This window comes from Atractosteus spatula, chromosome 14 (assembly GCF_055471065.1).
Source record: "Atractosteus spatula isolate fAtrSpa1 chromosome 14, fAtrSpa1.hap1, whole genome shotgun sequence".
Lineage (NCBI taxonomy): Eukaryota > Metazoa > Chordata > Actinopteri > Semionotiformes > Lepisosteidae > Atractosteus > Atractosteus spatula.
In genome coordinates, this window is record NC_142719.1 from 31,396,822 (window position 1) to 31,411,542 (window position 14,721).

A 14,721-nucleotide genomic window follows, 5' to 3' on the forward strand; every position below is an offset into this window, starting at 1 on the left:
GATGTCTGTTTTTTTTCTTCTAATATTAACTTTACACCCAAGAGGCACTGGTTGGGGAAACGGGAGATCATGACAGAGATAAAAAAAGCACCAGTGCTTACTGAGCTGATGTTCAGTGCAGGCTCTGAGATACCAGTCCCAGCTGCCAGGAGAATCAGCAAGGCTGGATTCCTGCTGCTCTCCCCCTGCACGAGAATGTGAGTAGAGAACACCCTCCTGCTCACAGGGTGGACGGGGTGTCACACTGAGTAACAAAGGCACAACATCAGGGTGAGGGTTTGCACTCTCATTGTTTTATTTGCAGTTAGAATATTGCACAACGCCGTGAACATGCATAGGAGAACAGAACACAGCTGGAGCCGCCTCCCCCAGCAGGCGAACCAGACACTGGTGTAGACATGTCACACACACACGTATACAGAACAGCACAATACTGGTGCAGAGCATTTATAGACACTGCAGCAACACCAGCCCTCCACATCCTGCTCCCTGCTAGGCTGCACCAGAACTCTGGACCCACAGAGAAAACACAACCCTTAACTCAGGTATCATTCAAGCTGGCCTGCATTAATATCTTGCCTTCAGTTGGACACTGATCAATGGTGTCAGATCTCACCCATATGGCCATCACCATGCTGGTGCTACACAGGGCCCAGGCTCACAGACGCAAGCGCTAGCTGGTCACCATGGCGATGTGCTGGGGTCAGCCGGATCTGTCCGTTAGTGTTCGGAATCTACCCAGTCCCCTTCTCGACAGCAAACCCACATGACTCCCCAACATCCCACAGCTGGAGGGACAAGTGTGCCTGCAGAGGTCCACAGTATTAAAAAAAAAATACATAAAAAACACCAATAAAAAGAGGAGCAGGTACATAAAAACTCCCATAAAAATAAAGCTACAAATGTGATATAAAAGTGTATAAAAGATACCGTCTTATTAAATTGCAAAGGCTGTGCTCTGTGTAACAAGACCTGCCCAAAAAAAGAGCTGAATTGTCCAGTTATGCCCACAGTCCCTAGCCTGTGCCCAGCTTGCATGCCCCAGCTGCAGTGCTGTGGGGTTGGAGCCTGCTCATTTCTGTGCCAGGTTGTGTGCTGGCACAGCTCTGGAGAAGAATCCTGAATGGTTTCCTCTCGGAATACAAGCAGGGATCTTCGGGGGTCCCTGGCCGAAGTCGTTTGGCGATCACCAGGCACCTGCGTCTGGGTTAATTAAGCGCAGCGAGAGCTGCCTGGCAAGGAAGGGAACCCAGAGGAGCCGAAACTCAAGCCCCCGCATGCAGGAGGGGGCCTGCAGGCACTCGGGCCTCATGGGAGCAGAGAGGTTTGGACTGGCGGGACTGGTGGAAGAAGGGATCAGAACCAGAACTGGAAGGCGTCCGGCCCGGGGCTTCACAGCTTCAAACGGTACTTGCTGGGGGTGGCCAGGGTGGGCGTCTGCTGGCGCGAGCGCAGGATGCAGCTGTAGGGCGTGCTGGGGGTTTGGGGTGTGGGGGTGTTGCGCTTGTGGAACAGGCCGTGCAGCAGGGGCCGCTTCTGGGGGCGCACGTTCTCCAGGTCTGCCACCCCACAACCCCTCCTCTTGCAGGAGCTCGCAGTACCAGAGGCAGCCAGAGGGGGGTACTGTCCACTGCGCTGGAGCTCTGCCAGGCTCTCAGCTTTCCTCTTGAGGTCCATCTTGACCAGGAGCATGTTGTTCTGCAGGTCCGCCAGCGTCTGATCCTGCAAAGAGAGATGGGGGGACAGCAGGTCAGTACGACACCAAGTACAGGACAGTAGAACAGTGTATAGTGGAGAGACACACACTCCAGTACAGTACAGTGTATAGTCCAGTGTGAGAGAGAGAGAGAGACAGACACACACTCCAGTACAGTACAGTGTATAGTCCAGTGTGAGAGAGAGAGAGACACAGACATTCCAGTACAGGACAGTGTATAGTCAAGTGTGAGAGAGAGACACACTCCAGTACGGGATAGTAGGACAGTGTCTAGTCCAGTGTGAGACGGAGAGAGACACACTCCAGTGTGGGACAACAGGACAGTGTCTAGTCCAGTGTGAGAGAGAGACACTCCAGTATGGGACAGTAGGACAGTGTCTAGTCCAGTGTGAGACAGAGAGAGAGACACTCCAGTGTGGGACAACAGGACAGTGTCTAGTCCAGTGTGAGAGAGAGAGACACTCCAGTATGGGACAGTAGGACAGTGTCTAGTCCAGCCAGGTCAGGTAGAGTACCTGTTTGGCCAAGATGCTGTCGCAGGCCTCCAGTGCGAGTCTCAGCTTCTCTCCAGCCGTGTTGTGACAGCAGGCTCTCTCTGCGGACTGCAGTCCTGTCCCCAGCGTGGACAGCTCCTGGCGCAGCAGCCGGACATTCTGCAAGCACAGCACAGTCCACACCGCTGCCGGACACTGCGGTCAGCACCACACAGTCCACACCCGTCACACCGCTGGCGGACACAGCGGTCAGCACTGCACAGTCCACACCCGTCACACCGCTGCCGGACACAGCGGTCAGCACAGCACAGTCCACACCGCTGCCGGACACTGCAGTCAGCACCACACAGTCCACACCCGTCACACCGCTTCTCTCCAGCCGTGTTGTGACAGCAGGCTCTCTCTGCGGACTGCAGTCCTGTCCCCAGCGTGGACAGCTCCTGGCGCAGCAGCCGGACATTCTGCAAGCACAGCACAGTCCACACCGCTGCCGGACACTGCGGTCAGCACCACACAGTCCACACCCGTCACACCGCTGGCGGACACAGCGGTCAGCACTGCACAGTCCACACCCGTCACACCGCTGCCGGACACAGCGGTCAGCACAGCACAGTCCACACCGCTGCCGGACACTGCAGTCAGCACCACACAGTCCACACCCGTCACACCGCTGCCGGACACAGCGGTCAGCACCGCACAGTCCACACCCGTCACACCGCTGCCGGACACAGCGGTCAGCACAGCACAGTCCACACCCGTCACACCGCTGCCGGACACAGCGGTTAGCACAGCACAGTCCACACCGCTGCCGGACACTGCAGTCAGCACCACACAGTCCACACCCGTCACACCGCTGCCGGACACAGCGGTCAGCACCGCACAGTCCACACCCGTCACACCGCTGCCGGACACAGCGGACCCTAGCCCTCGCTCACCCTCTGGCTCTCCTCCAGCTTCCTGTCCACCCTGGCGGTCAGCGTGGTCTCGGTGGGGGCCAGCCGGACCAGGTCGTGGTACTGCTGCAGCTCTGGGGAGAGAGGGCGCACCCGTGGGTCAGTCACCCAGTCGGCCAGGCCGCGGCTCCGAGCCCCCCCCCCGCCGGCCCCCCCTCACCCTTCGTCTTCTGCTCCAGCTCGGCCCGGCTCTGCTCCAGCTCGGCCTGCAGGCGGCGCTGCTCCGGCCCCTGGGAGGCCAGGCGCTGGGAGCGCCGCAGCGCCAGGGGGGGCGGGCTGGGGGCCGGGGGCTCCTTCTTCTCCGCCTCCTGCAGGGCTGCGGTGATCTCCTCGATCTGCTCGTCCCGCTCCTGAGAGAGAGAGGGAGGGACTCAGTCGTGCTCTGCTTTATTCACCTGTCTTTCTCCTTTAGATTCCACTGCACCCCCCAGTCGAGAGAAGGGCCCCCACTGCACCCCCCAGTCCAGAGAGCACCAGGTCTCCCACCACACCCCCACACTGGAGAGTGCCTCCTCCACCCAGGCTGGAACCCGAGCTCGGAGAGCTCACCTGGATCTCCCGGCTGTAGTATCTCTTCAGAGACTCCTGCAGGTTCTGGATCTTGTCCTCGTACTGCTCCTCCAGCAGCTCGCGCTCGCTCTGCAGCGTCTCGCTGTGCGGATAGGGGAGCGTCAGGGCAGGGGGCCGCGGGCTGCCAGCCCCCCGGTCACTACACGCAAAAAGTGGTCCCCAACACTCCAGTCTCCCCCACTCTCCCTGTACCCAAAGTCCTCCCCTCTCCCCCCTCCCTCAAATCCTCCTCTCTCCCCCCTCTCCCTCCACCTGAAGTCCTCCCCTCTCCTGGTACCTGAAGTCCTCCTCCCTGCGGTTCAGGAGCTCCATCATCTCGGACACCACCTGCTCCCGGATGTTGGCCTCCAGCGCAGCCCTCTCTCTCCTCTCGCCCAGCAGCGTCTGCTTCAGCACCTCCACCGCGCGCAGCAGCGCCTGCAGCCCAGGGACAGAGCGTCAGGGAGGGCCTGCGGATACGCGCCAGCACAGGCGAGGACAGGCGAGGCGGACACTGACCTTCGTGTCGAACATAGCGATCTCCTCCTCCTCCTCCTCGCTCTCCTCTTCCGTCGCCCCGCCCTCCTCCTCCTCCTCCTCGCATTTGCTCTCATTGATCTTCATCCCGTGCTCCCTCAGCAGCGACTGGATGTAGGCCACTCTGGTCCTGGTGGGGGGGGCGTGGACAAGCTGGAGGAGAGAAACAAGGTATGCCACATATATGGGCAAGAGGGGAACTACACTGGACCAAAATGAAAAGTCTGTCCACGTCTGGGTTTAACGGTGCATTGTGGGAAAGAAGGGAGGATGGGAAGGAGCTCATACAAGACGGAAGATGGATGGCCAGGCAGAGGAGGGAGACGAGGGAGGAGAGGTGGAACGAGGGGTAAAGGGGCTTGAGATAGGCAGAGGGCGAGCCCCACCTGCGTCGCGATGGCGGAGAACTTCAGCGCCTGCAGCGTCTCATCGTAGGTGGAGGCGCAGGGGTTGATGTTGACGATCATGCAGGAGCGCCCACGGCCGCAGAAGAAGGACTGGAAGACGCGGGTCAGCTTGCTGTCTCGGAACGGGACCACCTTCGGGGGCTTCGACCTGCAGCGGGCAGAGGCACAGGAGAGAGTCAGAGCGAGAGAGAGCGAGAGAGTCAGCCATCAGCCACATGGGGAGGGAGAGGGAGAGGGAGAGGGAGAACTGAGCTCAACAAAGAGCCCTGTGAGCCAGCTGGTTCTGAAGCTCACTGGCCCGAGCCACACCGACACCAGCCAGCCTCAGGACAGCACTGCTAGAGCATCACAACTCAACCACATCACAGCACAGATCAAACAGCAATCTCTCACACACTGGGACACACACACAAACTGGAATGCTACAGAACCCTAAATAGACAATACACACTAGTCGAATATCTAACCAAGATAAATAACAGCAAACAGAAACAGAACCCTCAGGCTCAGTGACCTCAGCCTGGCCATAGAAACTGGACACAGACAGACCTGACTGTCCAGAGAGGACAGTAGATTTTTTTTATGTCAATTGTATTTGTTTTGCTTTGGCAACACTGATTGTGCTCATCAGTCATGCCAATAAAGAACCTTGGATTGAATTGAATAGAGAGGAGGAGGGACAGGAGAGAGAGGGGTAGAGAGGAGGAGGAGGAGGGACAGGAGAGAGGGGTACCTGTGGGCCTGGTTGTGCCGCAGGGCGGCGATGCAGCGCCCCAGTGTGTGCAGGGAGGTGTTGATGTTGTTGGCCTCCTTCATCCTCTCCCCACAGCGCTGCTCCTTACAGCGCTCCGACCCCGCCAGGTCACACAGGGACAGCCTGGGGACAGAGCAGGACAGGTCAGGCTGGCAGTGTGGGACAGATCAGGGCAGGACAGGTCAGGGCGGGCTGGCAATGTGGGACAGGGCAGGACAGGTCAGGCTGGCAGAGTGCGGCGACACCAGCCGCGATCGCGATCGCGAGAGGTGAGCGACACTCACTCGCTGATCCGCGCTCCCTGTCCGTCCGGGGCGTCCGGGTTGATGTGCAGGATCCGGATGGAGAAGATGCTGTGACTGCAGAGGGACAGACAGTCAGCGAGAGAGGCCAGGTGCTGCGCAGTCTAGAACTCCCCCCCCCCCGAACACCGGACTGGACCGGGCCAGCTCCCCTACTCCCCTCTCCCACGCTGAACTGGGCCGAACTGAGCCACCTCCCCTCCCCCACACCGGACCAGACTGGGCCGAGCTGAGCCCACTCCCCCGCTGGACTGGACCGGGCCAGCTCCCCTACTCCCCTCTCCCACGCTGAACTGGGCCGAACTGAGCCACCTCCCCTACTCCCTTCCCCCACACCGGACCAGACTGGGCCGAGCTGAGCCCACTCCCCCCCTGGACTGGACCAGACCGGACCGAGCAGCCTCTTTCTCCCCCTCCCCCACGAGACCGGGCCGGGCCCCAGTACCTGCGGCTGGAGGCCTGGTTCAGGTGGGTGCTGGCGAAGCTCTGGTTCCTGCGGCCCACCTGCAGCACGCGCCACGCCTCCTCCGCGCTGCGCACGTTCACCCAGGTCAGGTCTGAGACACACGGACAGAGAGCCAATCAGAGCGCCGGCACGGTGACCATCCACCAATCAGGAGCAGCCTCCCATCTGCCACGCTGGCACCGCATACAGTCAACACAGACACACAGCCTGGACACTCTGGGCATCAAAAAACACAAAGACCTCAAAGGCACCAGGCCATTCAGCCCATCTGGCAGTTTATCGACAAATCGTAGCTTCATTTCAGCCAGGCTCTTCCTGGAACTCAGTGGTAAGGCCTCAACAGCCTGGCTGGGATGGCTGTTCCAGACACCCGCAGCTCTCTAGGTACAGAGGCGCTTCCTCCTCTCCGTCCTAAACAGATTCCCTCTACTTTTCCAGCAGTGGCTCTTCAGCAGAGCCCTGATCCCTCGCCCTCCGCCTTCTGCGCTCCTCCTGCAAGCTGCCTCTTTCTGAAACGCCACCCTTTCCTTCGCTCTGCCCTGCCCCCCCCAAACTGTACGTCCACCCTCACCCCCGTGACTGCGGCACCCTCAGACTGACGCAGGGAGGGCCTTTCCTGCCCCAAACAGGACCAGCTTGCTGCCTGCCCCCCCCCCCCACCCCGATCCCAGCTGTCAGTGCTGCTCAGCGCCCCCGCACCCTTGACGTAGGGGTTCCCGTGGCGGTCGTCGCACAGCCTCAGGGTGGCCCTCTTGCGGAGCTGGCCGGGCGGCGTGTTGAGCAGGTCGTACAGGAACTCGTTGTAGATCTCGAAGAAGGAGACCCAGACGGAGTACCGCACGCCCTCGGCGCCGGCGCTGCTGTCCAGGGACAGGCCGTCGAAGTCCAGACAGACGCTGTCCGGCTCTGGAGAGAGGAGAGAATCAGAAAGTGCGGAAAGGGCCATCTGACATGAGTAGCTGCTGCCTGCAGAATTAAGGGTGGTGCCGTTTCCCTAGTGGGCTAGAAGACACTGAGAAGGTGGGGTTCGGTCCGCCCTGGTCAGTGCTGGGAAGGTTGGGGAGACCTCAGAGGAGCACCAGGTTAGTCAGTGGAACAGTAGGTGGCGCTCTTTGCCCATGTGGAATGGGATGAGTTTCCAGTCTCTTGCCCCAGTTTGAGCACTGGGTACATTGAGCTGCAAGAGACTTGTACAAGAATCAGAATGACACAAGCTCCCATTGCCAGCTTCCAAACTAAGAGGCACATCTAAACGAGGGTGCCCATATCCCCCTAACCTGGGCCCTAGGTGCCTTCAGGAGGGGGGTCCCCTCACAGAAAATGGGGGTGAGGTCTTTTTCCGAGGGGACACAGTGCGTCACTAGGGCTGCCCTCACTCACCGTCCAGCCGGGTGGCACTGCAGCTGTTGGCAGAGAGGCTACCGATGCCGCTGTCGTAACTGGTCACCCCTCGAACCCGGGACCGCTGGGGTGTCTGGCATTCATCCTAGGAGGGAAGAGACAGTGTAAGGCCCTGGCTCGCTCGTGGTATCCACACCCAGGACAGCTGTGAGCACGCCGTGGCAACGGCTCACACCCGATCGTGCCAGTGGGCAGCAAAGCCCACACCCCAGAAACCACATGATCCCCCATAGCTCCGCCCATACCACCCACTTGTCCCCCCCAGAACCCCACCCCTGCCACCCACATGCCACACCCAGAACCCCACCCCTGTCACCCACATGCCACACCCCAGAAACCATGTGACCCGCCCATAGCTCTGCCCATACCCCCCACTTGTCCCACCCAGAACCCCACCCCTGTCACCCACATGCCACACCCAGAACCCCACCCCTGTCACCCACATGCCACACCCCAGAAACCATGTGACCCGCCCATAGCTCTGCCCATACCCCCCACTTGTCCCACCCAGAACCCCACCCCTGTCACCCACATGCCACACCCCAGAAACCATGTGACCCGCCCATACCCCCCACTTGTCCCACCCAGAACCCCACCCCTGCCACCCACATGCCACACCCCAGAAACCATGTGACCCGCCCATAGCTCCGCCCATACCCCCCACTTGTCCCACCCAGAACCCCACCCCTGCCACCCACCTACCCCCTCCTACTCCCCCTGCGCCCCACCCCCCTCACCTCCTGCAGCAGGGCTGCGCGCCTCAGCTCCTCGATCCGCACCTCGGCGCTGTCCAGCCAGCGCACCTGCTGGCACAGGACCGGCTTCAGGTCCAGGGAGGGGTACAGCCGGCCCTGCAGGCTGCCGAACACGGTCGCCAGGGAGCGGGGCAGCAGCCCGCCGTCGCTGCCCACACCTGGGGGAGGGAGAGAGGCCGTTACCGCCGTTACCGCAGGGGACCCCCGCAGGTCCACCCCCCCCAGGCGCCCCGCCGGGCCTCTCACCCTGGACTGTGTAGGTCTTGCCGGAGTTGGTGACCCCGTAGGTGTAGACCAGCCAGCTCTCGCCCCTCAGCACATCCCTCACCGTCTCCCTCATCGTGTGCTCGAAGAACTCCTTCTGGCTCGTGTCGGGACGGCAGATCTGCACCGTGCAGAGCAGGAGGCCGTCACTGCCCGCCCCTGCCCCTCTCCCCGCCACCCCCGGCGTCCCCGCGCCTCACCTGCGTGAAGGTGAACCTGTGCACGGCCTGGCCCTGCCCCTGCCCCTCTCCCCCCACCCCCGGCGTCCCCGCGCCTCACCTGCGTGAAGGTGAACCTGTACACGGCCTGGCCCTGCCCCTGCCCCTCTCCCCCCACCCCCGGCGTCCCCGCGCCTCACCTGCGTGAAGGTGAACCTGTACACGGCCTGGCCCTGCCCCTGCCCCTCTCCCCCCACCCCCGGCGTCCCCGCGCCTCACCTGCGTGAAAGTGAACCTGTGCACGGCCTGGCCCTGCCCCTGCCCCTCTCCCCCCACCCCCGGCGTCCCCGCGCCTCACCTGCGTGAAAGTGAACCTGTGCACGGCCTGGCCCTGCCCCTGCCCCTCTCCCCCCACCCCCGGCGTCCCCGTGCCTCACCTGCGTGAAAGTGAACCTGTGCACAGCCTGGCCCTGCCCCTGCCCCTCTCCCCCCACCCCCGTCGTCCCCACGCCTCACCTGCGTGAAGGTGACCCTGTGCACGGCCCACCCCCGCCCCTCTCCCCCCACCCCCGGCGTCCCCGCGCCTCACCTGCGTGAAGGTGAACCTGTGCACGGCCTGGCCCACGCCCCGCTCCGTGTTCCTCATGGCGGCGGAGTCCTGGGGGGCCCGCAGGAGCAGGGTGTCCTCGCCCTCCACGCTCACGCAGCACTGGGGAGGGGGAGAGGGTTCGCACCCGTTTCAAACACACAGAGAGGGAGCAGAAACCCCCCACCCAGAACCCCTGGCCGGCCGGCGGCTGACCTGGTCTTCCCCTCGCTCCCGCTCCGCTTCTGTCAGCGGCCGGATCCGCAGGAACACCTTCACCTTCTCCACGCCGGCGTCCGCGCTCAGCTGGGGACCAGGAAGAGGACCAGGTTTTAATACTCACCTGCGTGTGTGCGTGTGTGCGTGTGTGCGTGTTAATTTAGTCGATGGAAATCTAGACGAAAATGTTCCCTGACAACCTGTTTTTTGGTTTTAGTTAATGAAGTTGAGAGGCTCATGAAAATAGCCCGCAATGACGATGACGAGGACTAAATCGCTTTGCATTTTTGAGTGCAATTGACCAAAACTCATAACGGCAGCGAAGTTCGTCCGTTTGCACTTTTACTTTCTGTCTGGCATATGGCTGGCTAACACTGGTGTCAGGATTAGAGAGAGGGAGAGAGAGAAAGAGCGCCTGAGATGAGGAGGAGGGAGCATGCCCAGGAGCAAGAGAGTGGGGGGAGAGTGCGTGCGTGCCGCAAGCATGCCAGAGAGAGTGCACGCACAGTAGAGCGAGTGCAGGTGAGAGGGGAAAGCAAAACAGCATACACCACGAGTGTGCGAGAGAGTGCACGAGAGCAGGAGAGCGTGCTCTGAGTGTGCAAGAGCACGCCCAGGAGCAAAAGAGAGGGAGAGTTCACACGAGGGCAGGAGAGCGTGATGTGAGTGTGCGAGAGAGCACACCCAGGAGCAAGAGAGAGGGAGAGTTCACACGAGAGCAGGAGAGCGTGCTCTGAGTGTGCGAGAGAGGGAGAGTTCACACGAGAGCAGGAGAGCGTGCTCTGAGTGTGCGAGAGAGGGAGAGTTCACACGAGAGCGTGCACACGCTGCGAGGGGTTTGATATCCCAGTACGGCTCCGCCTGCGCTGCCCCGTCACCTGTCTCACCGGCGCGGGGGCGTCCGCTCCAGGGGAGATGACGGACAGCTCGGCAAGGCGATGACCCCCTCTCTGCCCGCCGCCGGTCTCGGCCGCCGTCGACTCGAACACCGCAGCCTCCTCCTCGTCCGACAGCAGGCCGCGCGGTGAGGCCCCATAAGTCGCCATGACAACCACTGCGAAAGCAGCAGACAGCCTCAGGTTAGAGGGGTGACACCTAACCATCTCCCAGACCCACTACACCTGCAGCCACTGCCCACTGAAGGGACACACACCCACACCCACTCACACAACCTCTCGGTCCCTGAGCCCCCTACACCTGCAGCCACTGCCCACTGAAGGGACAGACACCCACACCCACTCACACACCCCTCGGTCCCTGAGCCCCCTACTTCTGCAGCCACTGCCCACTGAACGGACACACACTGGTCCATGTACCCACAAACAGCAGGGAGACTGAAGCTATTTTTAAATAAATGAAAATCAGCAGTATAACAACAGAGCAGACAGCTAGTGATGATTTTACAATAAAGCTAATAACTCCAGGCTTTACAGTGCTGTCAGTCACAGTCCCAGTGCACAGCAGTCTGATCCACTCCAGGCTTTACAGTGCTGTCAGTCTGACTCCCAGTGCACAGCAGTACGAGTCTCACGCCAACAAGTTTCGCTCCAACAAATAGGAATAATAGCAAAGCATCAGTCCAGAAAAATAGCTCTAAACCTCTGGCTCAAACTCCGAGCTTCTATTGTTTACTGGGTCCTGTTTGTGTTCCATCAGTAGCACATAAGGAGGCGAGAGACCTGATTCTCCATAGGCAATTAGCAGAACTCTTCCAAATAAGTCGCTCAGGCACAGAAAGGGCACAAAACGGAGGCAAGTCATCACAGAGCAAGAAATCTTACTTATGCTTCAGATCAATGTTAACACCTACTACAACTACGCCAGACAAGTGTCTCTGCGAGACTCTCAGAAAAGGTGAGTCTTGTTCAGCTGGGCAGAGCTACAACAGTAACAGACAGCACCCAGCATGGGATACATGGGGTCTCGGTAGATGCATAACCCCACTGCTGGCAGCAGGTATTCATGGATGTGTTGGGATTGGGAACTGGTCAATGGGCAGGGCGCTCAGGATGGCGGATGTAATCAGTGCAGCACCACAGGGATCTGTACCGGGACCCCTGCTCTTCAGAACTCACAAGTATTTGCCCAGTCCTGAATGCTGTCTAAATCTTTAGAATCCTCCGAGTTCTCAAGTTTAATTCCTCGTTGTTACAGTCCGTCTATCGGCTTTTCAAAACCTTATGAAAACTCCTGTGTCCAATTTCGAAAAGGAATTAGATTAATGAATGGACTACAGAGGGCGCAAGGCCCCGCAGGAGCCCAGTTAGAGGTCTGGGACAGTGTCACGGGGGTCAAGTGCAGGTAGGTGTTTGAGAAAGCTGGAAGGAGCCATCAGCCTGCAGGGCACAGGGCTGCCTCACTGAACACAGACCAGCTTCAGAGCTGCCTCCCTCTCTCTCAGCAATGGAGGTAAATTCCACAGGTAACTGCTAATCCCAGCGAGAGAGCTGGACACGGGGGTAAAACAGAAACTCCAAGGGGACAAGCTCGTCCCACACCCCCTCTACACAAAGAGAGCCCTAGAACAAGCTGCCCGGCCAGTCAGGACAGGAGGCACGTCTGTACACAAAGAGTGGTGGGGGTGATGTACAAGCTGTCCCGCCACGTTGTGGAAGCCGGTACCCTGGTTTCTTACAAGAAACAGCTGATCACTGATCCCGGGATCAATTAGCTACTATCGATCAAAGCGGTCAGACGGGCTCTCCTCTCGGTTGTTAGACCTGCGCGGTCTGGAGTGAAAAACCGCATCAGACCCGGGACTCTCCGGGTCCAGGAATTAACACCAGTGTTGGTATTGCGGTGCTGCAGGTTGTTCCTAAGTTGCAAGCCTGTGAGTGAAGCTGTTCGAGTGTGAAGCACTCGCGATTCCCGGAAGCTCACTTTCACGAGGATAAACAAGTCAGGCGAGCACGCCTCCCCCCCCCCACGAGAAAGGAAACCCTTCCAGGGATAGTCTGTGGAGAACCCGGCCGTTTCAAACCAGTTCCGCGGGTGGACAACCCACTCAGACCGGCCACGGCACTCTCTCTGCGGACGAGCAGGCTGGTTCAATTTCAATGCCGAGAAGCGAAGAACATGCTGACCCGCGGTCAGACGCACGCGTCCTTTTAAAAAGTGTTTTTGCCTACCTCGCAGTCTGATCCTCTCGATTCTGTTCTATAACCGCTTCAATGCAGGGCTTTCTTTAGTCAGTTCACATAAGCCATGCAATAAAAACTGTAAGTACACAATATACAATCATATTTAGAAATAATAGGAACACTGGGGTGTTTATAGCAGCTGTATCTTACCAGGTGGAAAGTCTGTTTACGGCAGAAAGAGCGCACGCAGTCGGAGGGACCTACAGATTAATTTACGCGACCACACTGTCCGCAGTTATTTTAAGGTTTCGCTCTCGTGGTCTTTTTTAAATTTACTGAGGTTTACTGGCGTGACCGACGAATTACTGTTGTAATACTTCATACAGTAACAGCAATCGTGTGTATGTCTTCGAGCGGCGTTTTCTCAATATGAGATTACCCACATTCATTAACGAGAGAAAACACGCAACCTAATTTAGTTCAAAGACAAAACAAAACACTAACCTTCTTTAAATACAAACGCAGGTTTTTCCGTAAAGTTCTGACGTCTTCTGACTGCGTGTCCTCTCTAGAAGTTTAAATAGAGGCACATTAAAAGTCCTATAAACCCTTTCCTCTGTCGACTAAACTAAAATTAACAACCGCGCTGAACTAAGAACTCTGGGACCAGCGCTCGGCCCCTCAACAAACCGATTCAAACGTCGCGCCCCGGAGGGATAGCCAATCACCTTCCGAGTGCCGCCCGCAGCCGCCCAATGGCAGCGCTCGGAATGCGAGGGCCGCGGCTCCAGCCAATCGGGCGGCACGCTGAACCCTCGCCCAAGGCGCAGGCGGAGAAAGGGCGCGGCGGCGTGCCTCTGTGAAGGAGAAATAGAGTGCAGCCAATGGAAACTGGCTCCATGTTGGCTCAAAAAAAGAAGCACAGTAACGAGCTGAGCCAACATGGCGATCTACCACAGCTGGTGGGTGCTCGTTCCCACTTCAGCTTACTGATTATAGCATGGTACGGCTCCACGGCCGAAACGTTGTGTTTTTCTTCTCTTTTCAGCACGGAATAAACCTTTAGTTGTTCCTTTGCATCACTACAGAGTAGCCTCTAAGAGCTACGTCTTCTTGTTCACATCGGCTTTGTTACCACATGAGTAGATATTTTACTTATCTACTTGAATAAACCTGCTGTGTGAATTTATTTGAGAGAAGCCAGCATTTCTCGCCCCTTACAAATATGTTATTCTTCCTGTGCTAATAGATTATCTAAACAGCATGCCATCTTTAGACAGCCGTGCAAATTCGTTTAGTGTGTGGGCAAGTACCTCTTTCCCTCGGGGACTGAACAATAAATGTGAACAGTATTCACTTCGGCGGTACTAAAGAAGCACTGATGTGAACCCACATCGATTTGATAAACATCTGGACCGCCTGTCCCACACAAACGGCACATTGTTGGCAGCTGAGGGGCCGCAGGGCACAGCGGGTCACGTGGTTCGGCCGGTCGGGAGTTTGCACTTCCCAGCACGGCCGCCAGGAGTCGCTGTTGTCGCTCCCCGTCTGTGCCGCGTCTTGCCTTGATGGCGCTGATCAGCGGGCGAAGTTTGTCCCGGCTCGTCGTGTTAGGAAAGGCGCCTTTGATTGTGGGACACTAGGGCCTGCAAATAGACGCCTGTTAGAAGTGTAAACTCAAATTAACGTAGGAAGAGGTATCCAAATATAGGACACAGCTTAGAAGTATGTAGTATTATAGAAACAAATATAGGTAGTAATGTAAAACACCTAATCGTGTAGACACGCGAACACGGATGATACTGTAGAAGGTTGAATGTAGATGATTTTGCAGAATTACAGTATATAACGCCCCAGAAATGCAAATATAGGTGATACTGCAGTGTAGAAAAAGTCTTTGGAGGATGCGGGCATCGATCCCGCTACCTCTCGCATGCTAAGCGAGCGCTCTACCATTTGAGCTAATCCCCCTTTCTTATTGGACCAGACCTGAAGTCTGTATATAAACTGTAACTACTACAGTACAGTTTACATAAACAAAGACTTTAGAAAGTACAATATTCCCACCTTATTTGTATT

At 58.1% G+C, this 14,721-nt stretch overlaps 1 protein-coding gene and 1 non-coding gene across 2 annotated transcripts; both read right to left on the minus strand.

The window, feature by feature from the left end:
* Positions 1–271: 271 nt before the first annotated feature.
* Positions 272–13,217, minus strand: kif20a (kinesin family member 20A). Its single transcript, XM_088932092.1, has 19 exons — positions 13,147–13,217; positions 10,450–10,616; positions 9,560–9,649; positions 9,347–9,466; positions 8,582–8,720; positions 8,318–8,493; positions 7,560–7,665; positions 6,879–7,085; positions 6,159–6,270; positions 5,696–5,770; positions 5,391–5,534; positions 4,637–4,805; positions 4,233–4,403; positions 4,012–4,151; positions 3,714–3,816; positions 3,325–3,514; positions 3,147–3,238; positions 2,233–2,370; positions 272–1,722 (listed from the first exon to the last, which is right to left on the minus strand). Exons 2-19 carry the CDS (start codon positions 10,606–10,608, stop codon positions 1,393–1,395), a joined length of 2,661 nt encoding a protein of 886 aa, XP_088788218.1. The 5' UTR covers positions 10,609–10,616; positions 13,147–13,217; the 3' UTR covers positions 272–1,392.
* Positions 13,218–14,540: 1,323 nt separating this feature from the next.
* trnaa-agc (transfer RNA alanine (anticodon AGC)) lies at positions 14,541–14,613 on the minus strand. The gene has a single exon. It is a non-coding gene; the product is annotated as a tRNA-Ala (tRNA).
* Positions 14,614–14,721: the final 108 nt, after the last annotated feature.

Coding starts and splice junctions, on each gene's coding strand:
- kif20a (XM_088932092.1), bottom strand. CDS start 10,608: ATGGCGACTTATGGGGCCTCACCGCGCGGCCTGCTGTCGGACGAGGAG. Junction 6,271..6,878: donor CGGGAACCCCTACGTCAAGG/GTGCGGGGGCGC, acceptor CGTGTGTCTCAG/ACCTGACCTGGGTGAACGTG. Junction 3,239..3,324: donor GCTGGAGCAGAAGACGAAGG/GTGAGGGGGGGC, acceptor CTCTCTCCCCAG/AGCTGCAGCAGTACCACGAC.